The 18,181-nt window shown below is 38.4% G+C and overlaps 1 protein-coding gene across 4 annotated transcripts; it reads left to right on the top strand.

Annotated features, from left to right (window-relative positions):
• The first annotated feature begins 1,434 nt into the window (after positions 1-1,434).
• Positions 1,435-16,983, top strand: LOC148844980 (chromatin-remodeling ATPase INO80-like). 4 transcript variants are annotated; one of them, XM_088955039.1, is made up of 22 exons: positions 1,838-2,049; positions 2,543-3,234; positions 3,326-3,423; positions 3,511-3,711; positions 3,814-3,924; positions 5,083-5,513; positions 5,598-5,706; positions 5,796-5,876; positions 5,989-6,161; positions 7,175-7,300; positions 7,678-7,839; positions 7,942-7,999; positions 8,179-8,409; positions 8,565-8,711; positions 8,806-9,366; positions 9,451-9,708; positions 9,803-9,910; positions 13,296-13,390; positions 13,498-13,654; positions 14,875-15,072; positions 15,271-15,423; positions 16,269-16,983. In XM_088955039.1, exons 3-22 carry the CDS (start codon positions 3,358-3,360, stop codon positions 16,578-16,580), a joined length of 3,738 nt encoding a protein of 1,245 aa, XP_088811165.1. In that variant the 5' UTR covers positions 1,838-2,049; positions 2,543-3,234; positions 3,326-3,357; the 3' UTR covers positions 16,581-16,983. The 4 variants fall into 4 exon arrangements, 3 of the variants coding, with proteins under 3 accessions (XP_088811162.1, XP_088811163.1, XP_088811165.1); XR_016102245.1 differs by having other exon boundaries at positions 1,435-2,049; positions 2,543-3,423; positions 15,253-15,423; XM_088955036.1 differs by having other exon boundaries at positions 1,435-2,049; positions 2,543-3,423.
• Positions 16,984-18,181: the final 1,198 nt, after the last annotated feature.

Raw genomic sequence — 18,181 nt, 5'->3', positions numbered from 1 at the left:
TTGCAAAACCATTAGCTGTGTTTGTAAAGATTTCCCTAGCTTTCCCTTCCAATCCTTACCTTTTTCCTTCAAACCAAACATAAGTGTTCTTCTATATCAGAGATCTCCTACAATCACACCCATCACAAAGGTAATGTGGCTGCATACTGGCTTGTGAACAAGGCAATGTGGAGCGCTTACCATCCCTGAGACCTGTTGCATGTGTTTAGTTCTTGACTCGGCTGGCAGGGCTCTCCCTCGCTAGCTATGATCTTAGATAAATTAAATAATTTTTTTATTACTTTTACCCATATCCTTTTTATCTACCTTTTATTGGAGAGAAAAGTAAAATAAGTAAATAACCATTAAAAAACTGAGTTATATGTATCTTTGTCCAAAACAGAGCATAATCTTGTAAGAGCCCGGGAAGCATAAAAGAAGAATGAAAATTATTTTTAGTTTAATTTAGTTTCTGAGAGAAAGTTTATTTTATTAATACTATTTAATAATATCCAATTACAATCCAATTCAATTCCATCCATTTGCAGCTCTGATAACGTATTAAGGCTCAATTTAAAAAGAATATAAATATAAATATGTACAGTATAAATACATATAAAATACAGGATTTTGTACTCTATATATTTATATTTGTACTCCACCCGAGCTGAGCCTAACAGTGAACCCAAACTGGGCAAGCTTATTAAGTATTGGTCTGAAACGGGTCTTAGCTCAACCAGTTTGTATGCAATCTTTATTTACCTATGAACAAATGAAAGAGAAATGAATCTTTATTTACTTATGAACAAATGAAACAGAAATTCAGTTAATTGTTTTAAGACAGTTATTTCTCTGCAATTACAAGGAAAAAGATTATTTCCCTGTAATGACATGTTAAAGAAACAAGGAAAAAAATGATTTTCCATAGAATTCAACACTTTCCATCCAGAATATTGCCATATGCATTAAAACACATTCTGAAGTTATAATCCAGTTCTCCCATGGACGTTTGAGAATGCCCAATTACAACCCTTCCTTTCCTCCTGCTTTCCAGCTGTATTTGCAGAGAAGTAGGTAAAATTTCTAGTTTGATGTATTTAGTTACGGTTCTTTCTTCTTCTTTTTTTTCTTCCTTGCGAATACTTTCAGAAGAAAAGGAAAAAAAAAAAAACTTTGTAGAAAAACAAGAACTTTGTTTTCTGGTAAGCACTTGAATAATAAAATAGTAGCTTCTATAAACCAATTACCAATAGGTATGGTCATGGCGAATTCAAGTTGTTGGTGCTCCTGCAACTCGATTCCATGAACATTATACACCATTAGTTGTCTGAAAAATAAAATGAACATTATACACCATTAAGCTCTGAAACAAAATACTGAAAATAGGTTAGTTTTTGTAGGAAAATTTCCCAGATTTTTTTTGCCCCCTGATCTTACCAGTTTTGACTTTTTCAGCTCTGTACGTAGATCAGAAGTTAATATTATTGTGTACGTCTAATTTTCTGCAAGTCCCCACCAGTTTTAACGGTCTGGATTTTTGAATTGGTACCCTTCCATCCTGAAACTAATGAGGACCCACCTCTCATGATAGATCATAGCCGTATCGTATCGGAGAAGTATTTCGAATGAAGCTCTGCGTTTCTGTGTCTGAGACCGAGACAGAAGTGGAGCTCGGTGGCGAATTGGGCAATTGGCTATCGAACGAATGAAACACGTAGTACACGTTAAGAAACATAACCCAGCGGCGCACACTAGCACATTCGAGATGCTTTCCTGTTCACCGTCTGTCTCTTCAATTCGTCTCTTTCTCTCTCTCCTCTTCCTTTACTTCTTCTACTCTTGCTCATCATGCGCAGACGCACAGCGCCATGCGGTTTCACATGTTCTTTTTCCTGAAAGCTCTCCTTTTTCTTTCCTAAACAAGTTCAAGAATATCACATTCTATGTTCCGTCGGCAATTAAGGTTTTGGTTTTTAGGGTTGCTTTTGCAGAGGCCGCAACCCTAATTGATGGAGCACAAGCGACACTCGAGGAAGGAATTTGTCGTACTCCAATCTGTTTAACCTCGAGGTTAGTGATGGGTTTTTGGTATTCTCAAATGGGTTCTACTTGTTTTTTAATCCGAACAAGGTATTTATGGGGAGAGGGGGAGCTTTGTCTTTGGGACGTGACGAGTTTGTGAAAAAGTAGGGTTTAATTTGTGGTTTACGTTATGTATTTCTATTCTTGGTTTTTTGTTTTTGGATTGCTGTATTGTGGTATTTGATGAACTTTCAATTTCCCCAACAAGATGATGATTTTGATAATTATGGGAATAGTAGTCAGAAAGAGACCAGAGGTAGCCAAGGTAGGCACTATTAATTCTAAAATGTTGTTTTTCTATTTTTTTTGTTCTATTTTGGATTTTCGTTCTGAGATTTTGAGTCACAATCAGAATTGTTCATTTCGGTTCTAGGCCTGAAGACGCATTCATAATTTGCAAATTCCTGCCTTTTCTTTCATCATTAATACCCACCGTTGAGTAGACAATTTTAACTTATATGTACATTGTTGGTTTGAACAGGTAGAGGAACCATGAGGGACCATATGAATGGGAGTTTGTTAAAGAGATCCTCTGAGTTGGGACGAAGGAAGAAGAACAGGCGGGCAATTGAGGCTGAGGCTGGTTCAAATTCTTCAAGTAGGAGAGGCGCTGACCGCAGTGACGATGAGGAGGAAGACAGGGAGTACGGGAGACACATTTCAGAGGAGTGGTACCGGTCAATGCTTGGGGAACACATTCAAAAGTACAGGAGGGGTAGGTTCAAAGACTCCTCTCGTCCAGCATCCATCCAAATGGGAATGCCAGTTCTGAAGCGTAATCTTGGTTTCAAGGGTCAGAAGTTGGGTGCTGAGGATAGAGTGCCGCATGGGATGGAAACGCCATCAGATTATCTTAATGACATTAATCCTCGTAAGACTGGAAGTTACTATGAACTCACATCAGAATATGGGACTGATAGGTTCTCTTCAGCTGCTGATTCTGCTTATTTGGATCTTGGGGAAGGGATCGCTTATAGGATTCCTCCAACTTATGATATACTGGCAGCTTCCTTGAACTTGCCAAGCTTTTCAGACATTCAGGTGGAGGAGTATTACTTAAAGGGTACACTGGATTTGGGTTCCTTAGCTGTAATAGTAGCCTCTGATGGAAGATTTGGGCCTCAAAGGCGGACAGGAATTGGTGAGCTGCAGCCCCAGTATGAATCACTTCAGGCAAGATTAAAAGCCTTACCTGCTTCTAATTCTGTCCAAAAGTTCAATCTTCAAGTATCTAATATTGGGTTGGATTCATCTTCCATCCCAGAGGGGGCAGTTGGAGGAATACAACGGTCAATTATGTCTGAGGCAGGTACCTTGCAGGTTTACTATGTGAAGGTTTTGGAGAAAGGAGACACATATGAGGTCAGTATTTGGCTTGAACTATAGCTATTTGGATCTTATTTCCTTTATTGTTATTTTCTTATTCAGTTTTATCACTTTGGGGAATAGATCATTGAACGCAGCCTACCAAAGAAGCAAACAATGAAGAAAGATCCAACCATGATTGTGAAAGAAGAGTTCGAGAAGATTGGGAAGGTTTGGGTAAACATTGTGAGAAAAGACATACCAAAATATCACAAAATTTTCTCAAATTTCCACAGGAAGCAGCTAGCTGATGCCAAGAGGTGTTCTGAAACCTGTCAAAGAGAGGCATGTAGATTTTTATTAACACTCTATTTGTAATTGTCACCAAAGTTGTTTATAATTTGTCTAGTGCTTGGAAAACCACTGACAGTTGATACTTGTTACCAGGTGAAATTGAAGGTGAGTAGGTCATTTAAACTGATGAGGGGAGCAACAAACCGAACTAGAAAACTGGCTAGAGATATGATGGTGTTCTGGAAAAGAGTGGATAAGGAGCAGGTGCAATTATTCTTCTTTGTGGAATTTCATAGGTCATGTTTTGACATGATGTGTTTTTGGTTCAGCATGGTTACTGTATGGATTCTCTCCCAAGAACAAGAATCACAAGACAAAAAAATGTTTAATAATTAATAGTAATGGTCAATATATGTGTATATGCATATTGGACCTTAATGTAATCATCTTTCTTAGACCCTAAATCTTTATAGATTAGGGAGCTCTGTGCACTTGGAGGCTCAAGATCTAAAATTGAAGTACAACACCACATTTATCTCAAGGTGCATTTAGTGTGCTACTAGGAAGTGTTACCAATACTTGGAAACGGGCTTAGCTGGTTGAGACTCCAAAAAGTTTTAAGATGCCAACTTGTTAAATTGGTAAGAGCTGGGTCCTACTACGGGCTTATTTCAACATTTGGGTCACATCATCCTCTTGAGTGCTAGATACTGAGTCATATGCACAGTTGACTTCATCAATCTGAACCATTTAATGGCTGAGCTGCATTTCTACTGACAAAGCCTAAAATCTGGAACACCCCCATTTGATCTTTACCAAGCAGGTTTGGCATCTGATTACTAGGCTGTTTAGGGGCACTAAACAGATGTGACATGTTAATTAAATAATCTGGCTTTGAGTTGGTATTATAAATTATAATTTCAACATTCAACATGTTGTAAAGTAGTTTGGTAATCTTAAATGACTCATTGTTCTGTTGCTTATGTGCCTATACTAGCATGGAATAAAAGGTATCTAGAGAATTAATAATGCAGTAAAACCTTATAAATTTGTGAACAAGGGGGGGTGATTTGATTTTTATAATCTCTTTATGTCTAGAGGTAACAGCATCTGCAAAAGTTTATTTTTGAAAAACTAAAACTCTCTCGTTTGGACAGAGTAATAGGCAGAGAGGTTGGTTGCTAACTAAACCCTGATGCATTTCACAGGCCTCCTATATTTGTACATAAATATATCTGCAAACAAGAAAATAAATGATTGTTTTGTTTTGAATATCTTATTTCCTTTCTGTCATCTGTTTGATATAAATAATTTATACATGGAATTCTTTGTGGTTTTAAATAAGAATATGTAAGATAATAAAGAACTTGATTGGAATAATTTGATAAGGTGCATTACACTTTCCCTGCTATTCGCTTGCAGGCAGAACTGAGGAAGAAGGAGGAAAGAGAAGCTGCAGAAGCTTTGAAACGTGAAGAGGAGCTCCGTGAAGCAAAGAGACAACAGCAGAGATTCAATTTCTTATTGTCACAAACAGAGCTGTATAGTCATTTCATGCAAAATAAGTCAATTTCACACCCATCAGAAGCTTTACCCATGGGTGATGGAGAATTGAATGACCAAGAAGCAGCTTTGGGCTCTGCAGAAATTAAACTTGGAGAGGAAGAAGATCCTGAGGAGGCTGAATTAAAAAAGGAGGCACTTAGAGCCGCTCAACATGCAGTCTTCCAGCAGAGAAAAATAACAAGTGCATTTGACAGTGAATGTCTAAAGCTGCGCCAAGCAGCTGATATTGAAGGCCCTCCAAAGGATACCTCAATTTCAGGATCTAGCAATATAGATCTCCTTCATCCGTGAGTGTCTTTTCTCTTGCTAATAATAAATTTTCCCCAAATTGGCCTGATTATGACTTTAAAATTTACTATCCATCCTCTCAGCTCAACTATGCCTGTTATGTCATTGGTGCAAACACCAGAAATGTTTAAAGGTTGCCTGAAAGAATATCAGCTAAAGGGCCTGCAGTGGCTTGTTAATTGTTATGAGCAGGTTGTAGGTGATTTCTAAATAAACTTTCTTTTCATCTACCTTACATGGTTTTTGGTTTTAACTTTGGAATTTCTCTTTTTGTGCTTCAGGGTTTGAATGGTATACTTGCTGATGAGATGGGTTTGGGAAAGACCATCCAAGCCATGGCATTCTTGGGTCATTTAGCTGAGGTAGTTGATACTTCATTAAATAGTGTTTGCTTGATTATTGTGATCCTTTGCTTATCCAGAAAAGGGGGAAAATTGCTCTTTTGTATTTACCTGGAAATTCTGTTCTGTATAGGAGAAAAACATATGGGGACCATTTCTTGTTGTTGCACCTGCTTCTGTCTTGAACAATTGGGCCGATGAAATTAGTCGTTTCTGTCCTGACTTGAAAGCACTTCCATACTGGGGTGGAATTAATGAAAGGGTGATTCTGAGGAAAAACATCAACCCAAAGCATCTGTATAGAAGGTAATTTTCTGCCTGAGCAATGTTCTTTTCACCTTCTTTCTGGATAACCACATGATTTTCATATTTGGAACAAAATTAGAAGATATAGAAAAGGCTTTCCTGGATGTATTTTTAGGGAAAAAGTAAGTGATTTATTAGAAGAAGCAGGAGATGTGCCTGTGAGTGTATAGAAAATATGCCCCTATACGGCTATACAATTTATGCTGTACAACAAGGATGCTTTCAGTTCCAAAGTTGGGAGGCTTTTCAGAACATTGGCTCCTGATACATTCTATTGAACATGTGGTACCTTTCTCTGTAACAAAATCTGAAAGTGCTCCTAAAAATTTACCTCTTGTTCCCACATTACCATCTAAGCAAGACAACTGTATTATCAAGGTACTTCATTTCTCTGTCCATATCTCCCTTCCTAAAATCCATGTTCTACCTTTTTTTCTTACCAAAGTGATGAAATTTCTTTTCTGCCCCTCCACCCATCTTATCATTTTTAACCACTTGACCGTAATGAAAATGCATATCGGTATCACTGCCAGTCTTGTATCTTATATATCCCCCACTGCCTTTCAGCTACATTCTCATGTCATCTCTTCCCAAATCATGGCTCTCAATTACCAAATCCTCCCCTTCTGTTACAATCCTAATTTTGTAAACTTCTCCAGTGCTACTATTTAGTATTCTTGCCAACACCACTTGCTCCTCAGGATTAGCATTGATGAACCTACCAACCAAGCACTTCAAAAATTCCAATCTCTAATGCAGCAGAACAAAATATTTAACTTCGATCAAATACTGCAACTGTCTGGGCATCCATCTTCAGTGCTACTATTTAGTTTTGTGGCTATGCAAGGATGTCAAGAATTTTTATTCAATTTTGTATTTCACTTTCTGTGCAGTAAATTTATTTATTTATTAATGTTGTCTTCTTAATTGGAGCATTTGATCAGTACCGTACCTTTTCTTGTGGAAAATGTATTTATTGGTTATTTCATCTTTTCTCTTATTTTTCCCTATAGGGAGTCCACATTCCACGTATTGATTACCAGCTACCAACTGCTGGTATCCGACGAGAAGTATTTCCGGCGTGTGAAATGGCAATATATGGTTTTAGACGAAGCCCAGGCTATTAAAAGTTCAAACAGGTTTAACTTCATCTTCCAGATTGATGTGCTTCTGATTATTTTAATTTCATAACCTTTCTATAGTGCATTAGCAGATAAATTTCACCTGATTGTCTTGGTGCAGGATTTGTTTCTTTTTTGTTGATACTTAAAATTTAATCAGGTTCTTATTATTATCTAAATATGAGTTTTATTTAGCTCTATGTGTTAGTATGCACAGTAAACTTATTACATGTTAATGAGCAAATTATTCACAGGTAAGAATTAGTTAGGTTCCAATCTAGTAAGTACGTCCAATCACAATCATCAGTTCTTTGCCATTATATGCATTAAATATAACCCTTACTCCATGATTTCCTATGTTCTTGATGGTTGTGATGAATATATTGGTTTTGCAGTATAAGGTGGAAGACATTGCTCAGTTTCAATTGTAGAAATCGCTTGCTTCTGACTGGTACACCCATACAGAATAACATGGCGGAGCTGTGGTCCCTTCTTCATTTTATAATGCCTACCTTATTTGACAGCCATGAGCAGTTCAATGAGTGGTTTTCGAAAGGGTATATTGTCTGTTGCCAGTTTGTTTTTTAATCCTTTAATTCTTGTAAGCATTATAGCTGTCAAGGTTCCATTACTCATTCTTTGTCCTTGTATATTATCAGCATTGAAAATCATGCAGAACATGGAGGAACCTTGAACGAACACCAACTCAACAGACTGGTGAGTGGAGGTTTTCAGTTCTGATAATTTCACTGAGAATATTGCTTGAGAAGTTGAATGACTCAATATCAAGGGATAATATCACATGCCTAAAAGATCCTTTTTTACCTGGGGTATTGGTTAAATTACCTTATGCAATTGATTCCTGTCTGATTTGTTGCTTCTTATTCTTTTGACAGCATGCAGTACTTAAGCCCTTTATGTTGCGGCGAGTCAAAAAAGATGTGATAACAGAGATGACTGGAAAAACAGAGATAACAGTGCATTGTAAGTTGAGTTCTAGACAGCAAGCATTTTATCAAGCTATAAAGAATAAGATATCTCTTGCTGAGTTGTTTGACGGAAGCCGAGGGCATCTCAATGAAAAGAAAATTCTCAATCTGATGAATATTGTTATCCAGCTGAGGAAGGTACCTTGGTCTTGCTCTGGCTTCCTATCTGTTCTTTTAGTAGATATTTGCACAAAAGAGTGGCTTTCCTTTGTTGTCAATCTGTCTGTAATGTTCCCTTCCATGTTGAATACGAACGGTGTGTTTTTTTTTTTAATTTATGTATGTTCTGGTAGGTGTGCAACCACCCAGAGTTGTTTGAAAGGAATGAGGGGACCACATACCTGTACTTTGGTATGATCCCAAATTCTCTTCTGCCTCCTCCCTTTGGGGAATTGGAGGACATACATTATGCAGGGGGTTGGAATCCAATAACATATAAGGTACTTCCTTCAAGTTGTCCTTTGTGACCATTGCATATGGATATTCTTTCATACTTCCTGAATTGATCATGGTGGACCATTTTTTTTTCTTTAGGTTCCGAAGTTGGTTCATCAAGAAACAATTGAAAGTTCTGAAATGCCTTGTTCAATCTTCTGTCATGGTGTTCAACAAGAACTATTTCAGAAGCTTTTCAATATATTCTCTCCAGAGAATGTTTATCAGTCTGTGCTCCCACAAGATAAAATATCAGATGAGTCTTATCCTCTTAAAAGTGGAACATTTGGTTTTACGCACTTGATGGGTTTGTCACCAGGGGAGGTTGTTTTTCTTGCAAAAGGTTCCTTCATGGAAAGGCTGTTATATTCCATTATGGTTTGGAACAGACAATTTTTAGATGAAATCTTGGATTTCATGGAATCTGAGGCTGATGAATCTGAATATGGTCACCTTGAGAGGGGGACAGTGAGAGCTGTTACAAGGATGTTACTGATGCCATCTAGATGTAAGTCTAGTTTGCTTAGAAGGAAGATTGCAACTGGTCCTGGCCATGCCCCATATGAAGCCTTAATTGTCTGTCATCAGGACAGGCTTGTATTCAATACCGGGCTCCTTCATTCAACATATGTTTTCATCCCACGAGTCAGAGCTCCCCCTGTAAGCTTGATTTATTTTTTAATTTACTGCAGGAACAGATTGGTCATCAACTATCTTTATGACTCATACTTCTCGTCTTGACAGATTAATGTTCACTGCTCCAATAGAAACTTTGCATACAAAATGGTAGAAGAACTACACCACCCATGGGTTAAGAGGCTTTTCTTTGGTTTTGCGCGTACATCAGAGTGTAATGGACCTAGAATGCCCAATGGTCCTCATCATTTGATACAAGTAATTGATTCTGAAGTACCTGTTGAACAACCTATTCTTCAGCTCACATACAAAATATTTGGATCTTCTCCTCCTATGCGAAGCTTTGACTCTGCAAAGATGCTTACAGTAAAGCTATTTCCTCTTTTCTATTGCCAGCTTGTCTTGTTTTTTATATATGAAAGCTTTGTTTTATTAAGATTGTGGCTTTACCTCTATTCAGGATTCTGGGAAACTTCAAACACTGGATATTTTATTGAAGCGCCTGCGAGCTGAGAATCATCGTGTGCTGTTGTTTGCACAAATGACAAAGATGTTGAATATTCTTGAGGTATTTGTAGTTTTTTTTTTCTATTTTCCTAGTCATGTTGTGGCACTACAAACTATAGAATTGGCCTCAATCTGGCCAAGTCACTGTCACATCCATTATCAACTTTACCTTGAGTTGCACTCATGCATGTACCACTAGTGACACTTGACACAGCTGAATCATTGAACCTTTTTTTGTCACTGTTTTTAGTCCTTTTTATTTTTGTGTTTCCTCTCCTCATGAGGGGGACCATAGAGGCCATGGTAAGCATAGTTGGTTCAAGTTGTGTGAGTATCTCATCTAGAAATGGATAACCTGTCTTTGCATTACTGATTGGGTAGGTCAAGGTAAGCAACTTGCTAATAATAACTACCGTACCATGGTCGATCAACTTTTACCTGAAATAGAATTTTGTCCACAATAATGATAGCTAAAGTGACTGATAAATTCCCTGAGAAATATTTGTTTGATATGAATACATAAAGAATGGGGAGTCCATGACATGTTTGATGTTTGGAAGTTCAACATTCATGGTCGTGTTAACCAGGAGCATGTAGTTAGACATGATTATGTTATTTCTTAGTAAAATAACTTTTGATTATGGTGACTCAATCATCAGGATAAGGCAATCCAGGTAAGTTGGGATGGAGAGAGGGAAGGTGTTAGGCACCCCTCTCCCTTGTTAGTGCGAATGCCGCTTCCTCTGAGTCGAAATGCCATGCGAGCAGGCAACAGGCCTCTTAACAAAAGATTTGACAGTGAGGAAAAGGTCCTAAATGGCATAAGAAAAACATGTACTGCTACATTCAGTAATGGTTTACTCGGCTTCTAGCCACTGTTTTTCCTTTTTTTTTTATTTCATAAGATTTATGTCTTAAAATTCAACTGCAGAAGCTAATTGAACTCAGGGTACCATTTTCTCTCCTCACCTATTTCTAATTGTTCGCGTTGGAAGCCAATGAGTGTGCAATACTGGGGGTTCCCCCCTTCATGCTTCTCTTGGCACCAGAACATCTACCGCTCAATGTCTTAAGAAAGGGGAGGGAAGAGAATGGGGTGAGTTCGGATTCCAGAATTACAGGCTTGGGAGCTCATTGAGACCAGGGCTCCATTCTCCTTCATGCTGAGCTTCAGTGAATGGGGTGGTACTGGTAATTTCCCGTCACACCTTTCCTGAAGTCAATAGCCTACTTGGGGAGAACGGGAACCTTGGTGTCTATTGCCCCAAACCATCCTGGCAATTCATTTCAGGCGATAACAGGAAAAATAAAATAAAGAGAAATGAAAGAGAACGAATGGAGCTTACCTTTGTGCCTAGAGGATTCACAGAAAGTGCTTCACCCAAGAGATTTCAGAAGGACAACGCCGTGAATACCACCAAAGGTTTCGAAAGGAACTTTTGATTTTTCAGAAGAACCCCGCCGTGAACTCCAAGGGTTTCGAAAGGAACTCTGAACTTCTCTTGAGACGCCAGACTTGGGAGCTTCTAGCACACCAGAATCCGAGCGCCGGAGATCGTGAGCAGTGTTGGTTAAAGGTGGAAGAGCCGCAACTGGAGTAGTCGAATCTGGTTAACGGCGACCACCCTTCTCTGCAACACCGAGCTCTTTCTCCCTTGCCATTTCTGGGAAGAACGAAGAAGAGAGAGGCTCGAAATAGAAAACTCTCTCCTTTCCTTTTTTGGGTAAAAAGGAAAGGATTTTAAAATAAAAAGAGAAATTAGATTCGGCTGATGTGGCAAGCAAATTTGAATGAGGGGGAGGGCCTGTTTTCTAGGCTGATTTCATGCCTTGGGTCCCTCCCACCATCCTCTATTTATAGGGATCAAGCAGGGGTAGTTTAGGCATTTTTGATGCTTGTAGGGGTAGAAAGGTCCAAAAGAAGAGAATTTCTGGGTATGAAGGGTATTCCAGGTATTTTGAGAGTTTTCAGGGGTAAGATATTCCGAAAGTGTGGGTTTGAAGGTATTCTAGGAAGGTGTTGTGAGGGCATTTTGGGTATTTTGAGGGTTTTCAGAGGTAAGAAGGTCCAAAATGTGTAAGTTTGGGGGCATTTTGGGAAGAAAGGTGTGGGGGTATTTTGATGGTTTGCAGGGATAAAAAGGTCAAAATGAGGTAAATTTGGGGGTGATTCTGGGAAGGAAGATGTGTGAAGGGTGTGCTGGTTATTTTGAAGTTTTGGAGGGGGTTCTAACACAAGCTGTAACAAGGGAATATTCTGATCCAAGGGTAAGCAGCTTTTGAGTGGTAAGGATTTACTTAAGGAGGGTTGTTGTGTTGATGCTATATCATGAGAGGGTTGTGCAAACAAATGACAACTTGTGAAATAGAATCTTGCTTGGTTTGAAGGCTAGGAATGGAGTTTTTATGCGAAATTTGGTGGGGTGAGGTTTTCAAGGGTTCCAAACTCGTTAGTGGGGTCAAATGGGTCTGAAGAGGTCTGCATCTAGGGGATTTACGAGATCCTGGTTCTTGAACAATGAAGACAGCTAAGAAGGAATTTTGCTTTGATCAAGGGTTAAATGGCGGAGCATTGAGATGAAACTTGACAGGCGAGGGTTTTAGCATACCTCGAGTCCCTAGGGGGTGTCGGATTAGTCGTGCAAGGTGTCTAAAAGAGGATTTGCAAGAGGGGGCAAGTGTCCACTTTTTGGGTGCTGACAGTGATGTAATTTACTTGAGAGTTCAATGTGGACATGTCCTGCAAAAATAGCTAATGGTGTTTTTACATCTGGGAGTTAATTATGTGGTTTGATTCCCTATTTACCTATGTCAGCTTTGCTAGTCTTTTTATAAATGGCTTAGGTTGGTGGATAAGGGTTACATTTTTTAACCAACAAGCCTAAAGAGTACTTCGGTGGGAGAGGAAGTGATGCTTTATGGTTTGTATACTGGGAATATGTTAGTTTCCTGGGACAATTGTATTGTGTGACCACAATACTTTTCTTTCACAAGGTCTATGCTCTAACTCAGTCCAAGAACCCCTTAATGCTCCACTGCCTTTGGCTGTTTGTTATGCCCAAAACCTGAAGAAAATGGTCTGCCCCCTATAGATAATGTGGTGGCTAGGGCTGTGGCTACTTTGCATTCTTGGTTATCTGCCAACAATCTGTTCAAAGACATCCTACATCATCAGTTTTTTGAGATAGCACTCTGTTTAATTAATGCCACAGTCTGATTTTTTGTATTTAGTTCGGAGAGCCAAGATTTTTTGGGTGGCTTCCCTTCATAGTTTCTGGCTGTACATGGAGCATACTTGACACTTGTACTTTTTGTCAAGTTCAATACAATACCTTCTTCTCAATAAAAAAAAAAAAAAACAACAAATAGTTCCATTCTCATTTCTTAAGCCTGCCTCTGTTTTCCTGGAGTTTGTTTTGGTGTTAATGTCATATATTTATTTGCAGGATTATATGAATTATAGGAAATACCGGTATCTTCGACTTGATGGATCTTCCACTATCATGGATCGTCGAGACATGGTCAGAGATTTCCAACATCGGTGGGTATTGTTACTCTGAACCCTTTTTTCGTCTTTTTTTTTTTTCTCAACAAGTGTCAAAGCATACAAATTTGAGATGACCAAAAGTGACTTCTCTATTGCTGTAGGAGTGACATTTTTGTATTCCTATTAAGTACCAGAGCTGGTGGATTGGGTATTAACTTGACAGCTGCTGACACCGTAATCTTCTATGAAAGTGATTGGAATCCTACTCTGGATCTACAAGCAATGGATAGAGCCCATCGTCTAGGTCAAACCAAGGAGGTTAGTCAATCTTTCTTTTGTCATACCTTGGATCTAACAGGACAGTCTTATTTGCTTGATGGTTCACCCATCTTTCATTCATCATTTGCTTATGTTCCTTTTCATTTCACTACTCACTACTTCTATGGAGCAACCTTGTGATGTTGACAACTACTTCAGTACTTGTGGACTTAAAGAGGCCCCACCTCCAGTGCATGAAACTTAAAAATATATCATTTGAAAGTGGACGAGATTGTCTAGTTCTGTTGTATTGGTGGGTCTTGATTGTACACAAACAGTTTTTGTAGTTCCCCTTGGTTTAGGGGTTTGTCAGTTTGTCAAATATAGGTTGGCCTGATTGGTCATAGATAACATATTATTAAAGAACTATGAAAGACCGTGGGAATTTTCGTAACAAAATTTGACTTTTAGGCTCCTGCCAATGTGGGATCTGGGGAGGGACAGGTGTACGCAGCCTTACCCCTGCACATACAGAGAAGCTGTTTCCAAGATTTGAACCCTGGTTGGCTGACACTTTAGCTAAGCAAGGAGTTACTAGGGAGGTTTTGTTTTGGGCTTGTTTGTAAGGTTTTTGTTCTGATGTTTCCACCCATCCTGTTGGTTGTAAATTTGTAATTTTATTTAAAATCATCAATGATAGTTACCATTTCCTATAAAAATAAAAAAAAATTGAACCCCGGTCACCCAGGTTGCAATGGAGCAACTCAACTGCATCCATGATATAAGCATATTACATGGGATACCTGCACCTGTATCCATCCATTAATCCATGTTCAGGTTTGTCAGTGGTGAGTCTTATCTCTGTTTACCATATCTGTGCCCTTTTCCACATCTGTGTCTGGGCATCATAGCCAACCAAGAAATTTGACTTAGTTGTTAGAAGGTAGTTCTTCTCTCTAAATTATCAGCTTTCAATTGGGTGAGAAAAATAAAATTATTTGCTCCATAAATAATTAATAATAAAATAATGCATGTACAATGTTCTCACTGGAGTAAACCTCTTCTTTCTCATCTTGTCTGTAAATTTTTTAATCCTTTAAATGAGTTCAAACAAAAACCCTAAAACCTTAAAATATATGCTGCTCATATTTGCAGTTGGTATTTCTAGTATTTATTCTATGTATGTGCATGTATTTACATATTTTTGGGTTTCTTTCATGTGTATGGAGTTTTTAGATGACTACTTTCTACAACTAAAGAGGATATATTATACTATGCAGGTCACTGTGTATAGGTTGATTTGTAAGGAGACGGTTGAAGAGAAGATTCTGCAAAGAGCAAGTCAGAAAAATGCTGTGCAACAGTTGGTTATGACTGGTGGCCATGTTCAAGGTGACCTGTTGACACCTGAAGATGTTGTTTCTTTACTTCTTGATGATGCTCAGTTGGAGCGAAAATTGAGAGAGGCTCCACCACAGGTAGGATCTAAATTGTCACTTCTTAACTTTTAAACTTAGTTTTGTTGTTTAATTGTATTCTATTAAATCCACTTTGATTATTCCTATTTAGCATGTTTTTCCATTATCTTTTCTGAGCTATAGGTAGGGCCCCAGTTGCAATTCAGAGAATTTAAACTTCATAAGATCATTCCATTTTAGTTGTGTTTGTTCCATTAGGGTAAGGATCCGCAGAAGAAATGTGGAACTAAGGCCATACATCTAGATGCAGAAGGGGATGCATCTTTGGAAGATTTCACAAACATTGGATCACAGAGTGCTGGATGTGGACCCACTTCGGATCTAGAGGGTGTCAAGACTAGTAATAAAAAGGTATGTTCAATTAAACCTTGGTACCTTACTTCAAAATAAATAAGTGAATAAGGAAAGACTGTATGCCAAGGTCATGGACCTGGTGGTAAATTGATACAATACCAAGTGCCAAACTCTGAGTTTGATGATCTAGATGTTCCTTATCATCCCATGAGCTACTACCATGGCTATGCCATCATCTATTTACATGCACATTTTTCTTTTGGGTTGGCATGCTTATTAGTATCATCTATTTGTGAGATACCACCTTGGCTATGACATCATGTTCTCCGAATTCCCGTTACCTTTTTGCATGGTAACTCCGGACCAATCCTTGTTTCTTTGACTACCATGGTTCTTGGTTGAAAATTATCATTTGGTCTCTTCGTTCTTTTGTGTTTCATACATCCAATACGTGGTGGGTCATTCTGACCATCCAAGTTTTACTTACGTCTCTTTGTATCATAAATCTACACCAAGCATGTGATGCGACTGCACATCATTAATAGCAACATTTCCTTCACACAAGCACATTATCGAATATCAATATGGTTTGAATTATATTAGAATCCTTAATTGATGCCATATTCCTACATGTATTGTGCATGAGTGCATCCATGATATATGGAATGTCCAAGGGAGGTAGAGACTTTTAAATGTCCACAGAAACAATTCCTAAGCAGATTCCCATACCTTGCTGAAAATATTGGTTGGTTGTTTCACCTATGACTACCATATTTGCCATGTTTATTTAAATTGTTGTGTAATGTCACAAAAATAAGCAAATCACATCTTAAAGAAAAATTGGATTTTAGCTACCTATTAAATTGCAGAGCTTTATTTACACTAAAATGCTTTATTTGCAGAGAAAAGACAGCTTGGACAAGCATGCTCCCCCAAAAGCACGGAGGGCTCCCAAGAACAGTGATTCTCATACAGAGATTAATGAACCCAACTCATTGGACTATGAGTGGGATGATCCCGTCAGGGCCACAAGCTTGCAAAATCAGAATCTCAGAAGGCGAAAGAGACCCAAGAAAAGCGTAAATGATAACCTTGAACCGGTATATACAACAGCAACAACTGTAGCTCCTGAACCCACCGAGTACCCCACTTTATATGATTATAGTCCTGCTGGTTTTATAGGAGAGGATGGGGGAATCTCACCTCCTAGCTAGTCTCCAACCTGATAGAAGTTGGGAAGAGAAGGAAAAATGAAACCCAAAATTATGGACATATATTGTCCAGATGTTGGGCTTCTCTGTTTGAATTTACAGAGATTGCATTTGGCTGTGATCATCACAAGGAAACAAAGGCAAGCAAACAGAGCGCACACCCTGTACAATAATTTGTGCATATTATTTTGACCTAATCCCCCCCCCCCCCCCCAATCAAGGCAAGCAAACCCAGAAGCATGTACCGTGTAAAATCGATTTCTCATTATGAAATAGCTGTAGCAATGGCAATCTGGAAATTCATGCATTTAGCAAATTCCAGCGCTATTGGAGAACGTTCTAATTGGTTAATTGTATTGCAAGGAGCTTGATATATTAATATATTATGTTTCATCTTAAATACAAACAACCTCAAGGGTTAGTGCATGAAACATAAGATCTACACGAAGTCACGAATTGCTTCAAGAAGATAACCCAGAAATCGACTTAATGAGCTTGGTCCTATGTGACTTCCCAATCTTCAACTCAGTCCAACCCAACCCTCTTTTAGGTTGGGTTCGAATGCTCAGGGTAGCACAGCCCCAAGTTGCCAAACTCCAGAAGTTGGGCAAAATTGATCTGTCAGACAAATTTTAAGAACTCACCTCCCAATTAGATTTAATATTTATTGCCACCCAGACAGTTTGAAAAAGCCTTCTGACCCCAGGGGTCAGTTTATACAGTTGGCAATTGGTGCAAAGGCAGGTACTGACTGAAAACAAAAGCTAGGTAATCAAAAGCATGTCCATTGTCCACATAAAGTTGGATCAACAGTTGGTGCAAACTGCGAAGTAATATTTCCATCAACACTTGGGGGCCAAAGATCCATGCCCACCCATTAATGCCAAATATAGACGCCAGTGATGTATCAAGCTGCTGAAAATTTTCAATAAAAGTTTTGAAAATTCCTTCGACTATATAGCCATATATTTGCCAATTCTTCCACTTCCCTAGTGTGGCATTTAAATAAAACTGAGCACCTAGTTACAAAATGCATTAGTCCATGAGAACTCTAAAAATCCTTGTATAAAACCACTTCCCCAGAAAGCTCATTTATGCCACAGGCATATTTAGTTCGATATGTCCCAAGAAAATGCTTTGACACAACTTTTCATGAACCAAACCAGATATCAGAGAGGGTCTTCAATCTTTGACTTGGAGTTTTAAGAACCTTCAAAACCTGATCTCTAAGACCTGACTTGTTTTTATTTAATATTTGGCCTTGTTTTTATTTGATCTTCCTGGTAAAACCTGACTTGGAGTTTTTATTTGTTTTTATTCCAATAGATCATGCTTTACTTTGAGGATTCTCCTGCCTTCCTCAAGATAAAGGTACCTATTTCTGTGTCATATAAAGAAATCATGTAGCAAATCCAGGCAATCAGGCTCTTTGGATGTTATTTTCCTCACTTCCAGTCCACACCAACTTCACAAACCATCTCATATTGGACTTCTCAAATGAAATGATGATATTGGCTGTTCAAACTTTTACTCTTTTTAGAAAAAAAATGTGGAAAAGTTTGTCTTGGCCAAAATTCACCACCTAATTTCGGATGCCTACTCAT

The sequence above is a fragment of the Nelumbo lutea genome, chromosome 7, assembly GCF_056320005.1.
Source record: "Nelumbo lutea isolate HS-2025 chromosome 7, American lotus-T2T, whole genome shotgun sequence".
Classification (NCBI taxonomy): domain Eukaryota; kingdom Viridiplantae; phylum Streptophyta; class Magnoliopsida; order Proteales; family Nelumbonaceae; genus Nelumbo; species Nelumbo lutea.
The sequence above is the reverse complement of the archived record's forward strand: the minus strand, read 5'-3'. Positions and strand labels throughout refer to the sequence as shown.

Excerpts from the sequence above, each read along its gene's own strand:
- LOC148844980 (XM_088955036.1), top strand. The coding sequence starts at position 2,554 with ATGAGGGACCATATGAATGGGAGTTTGTTAAAGAGATCCTCTGAGTTG. Across the intron at positions 7,301-7,677 it reads GCTATTAAAAGTTCAAACAG|TATAAGGTGGAAGACATTGC; the intron begins GTTTAACTTCAT and ends TTGGTTTTGCAG. Across the intron at positions 9,911-13,295 it reads AGATGTTGAATATTCTTGAG|GATTATATGAATTATAGGAA; the intron begins GTATTTGTAGTT and ends ATTTATTTGCAG.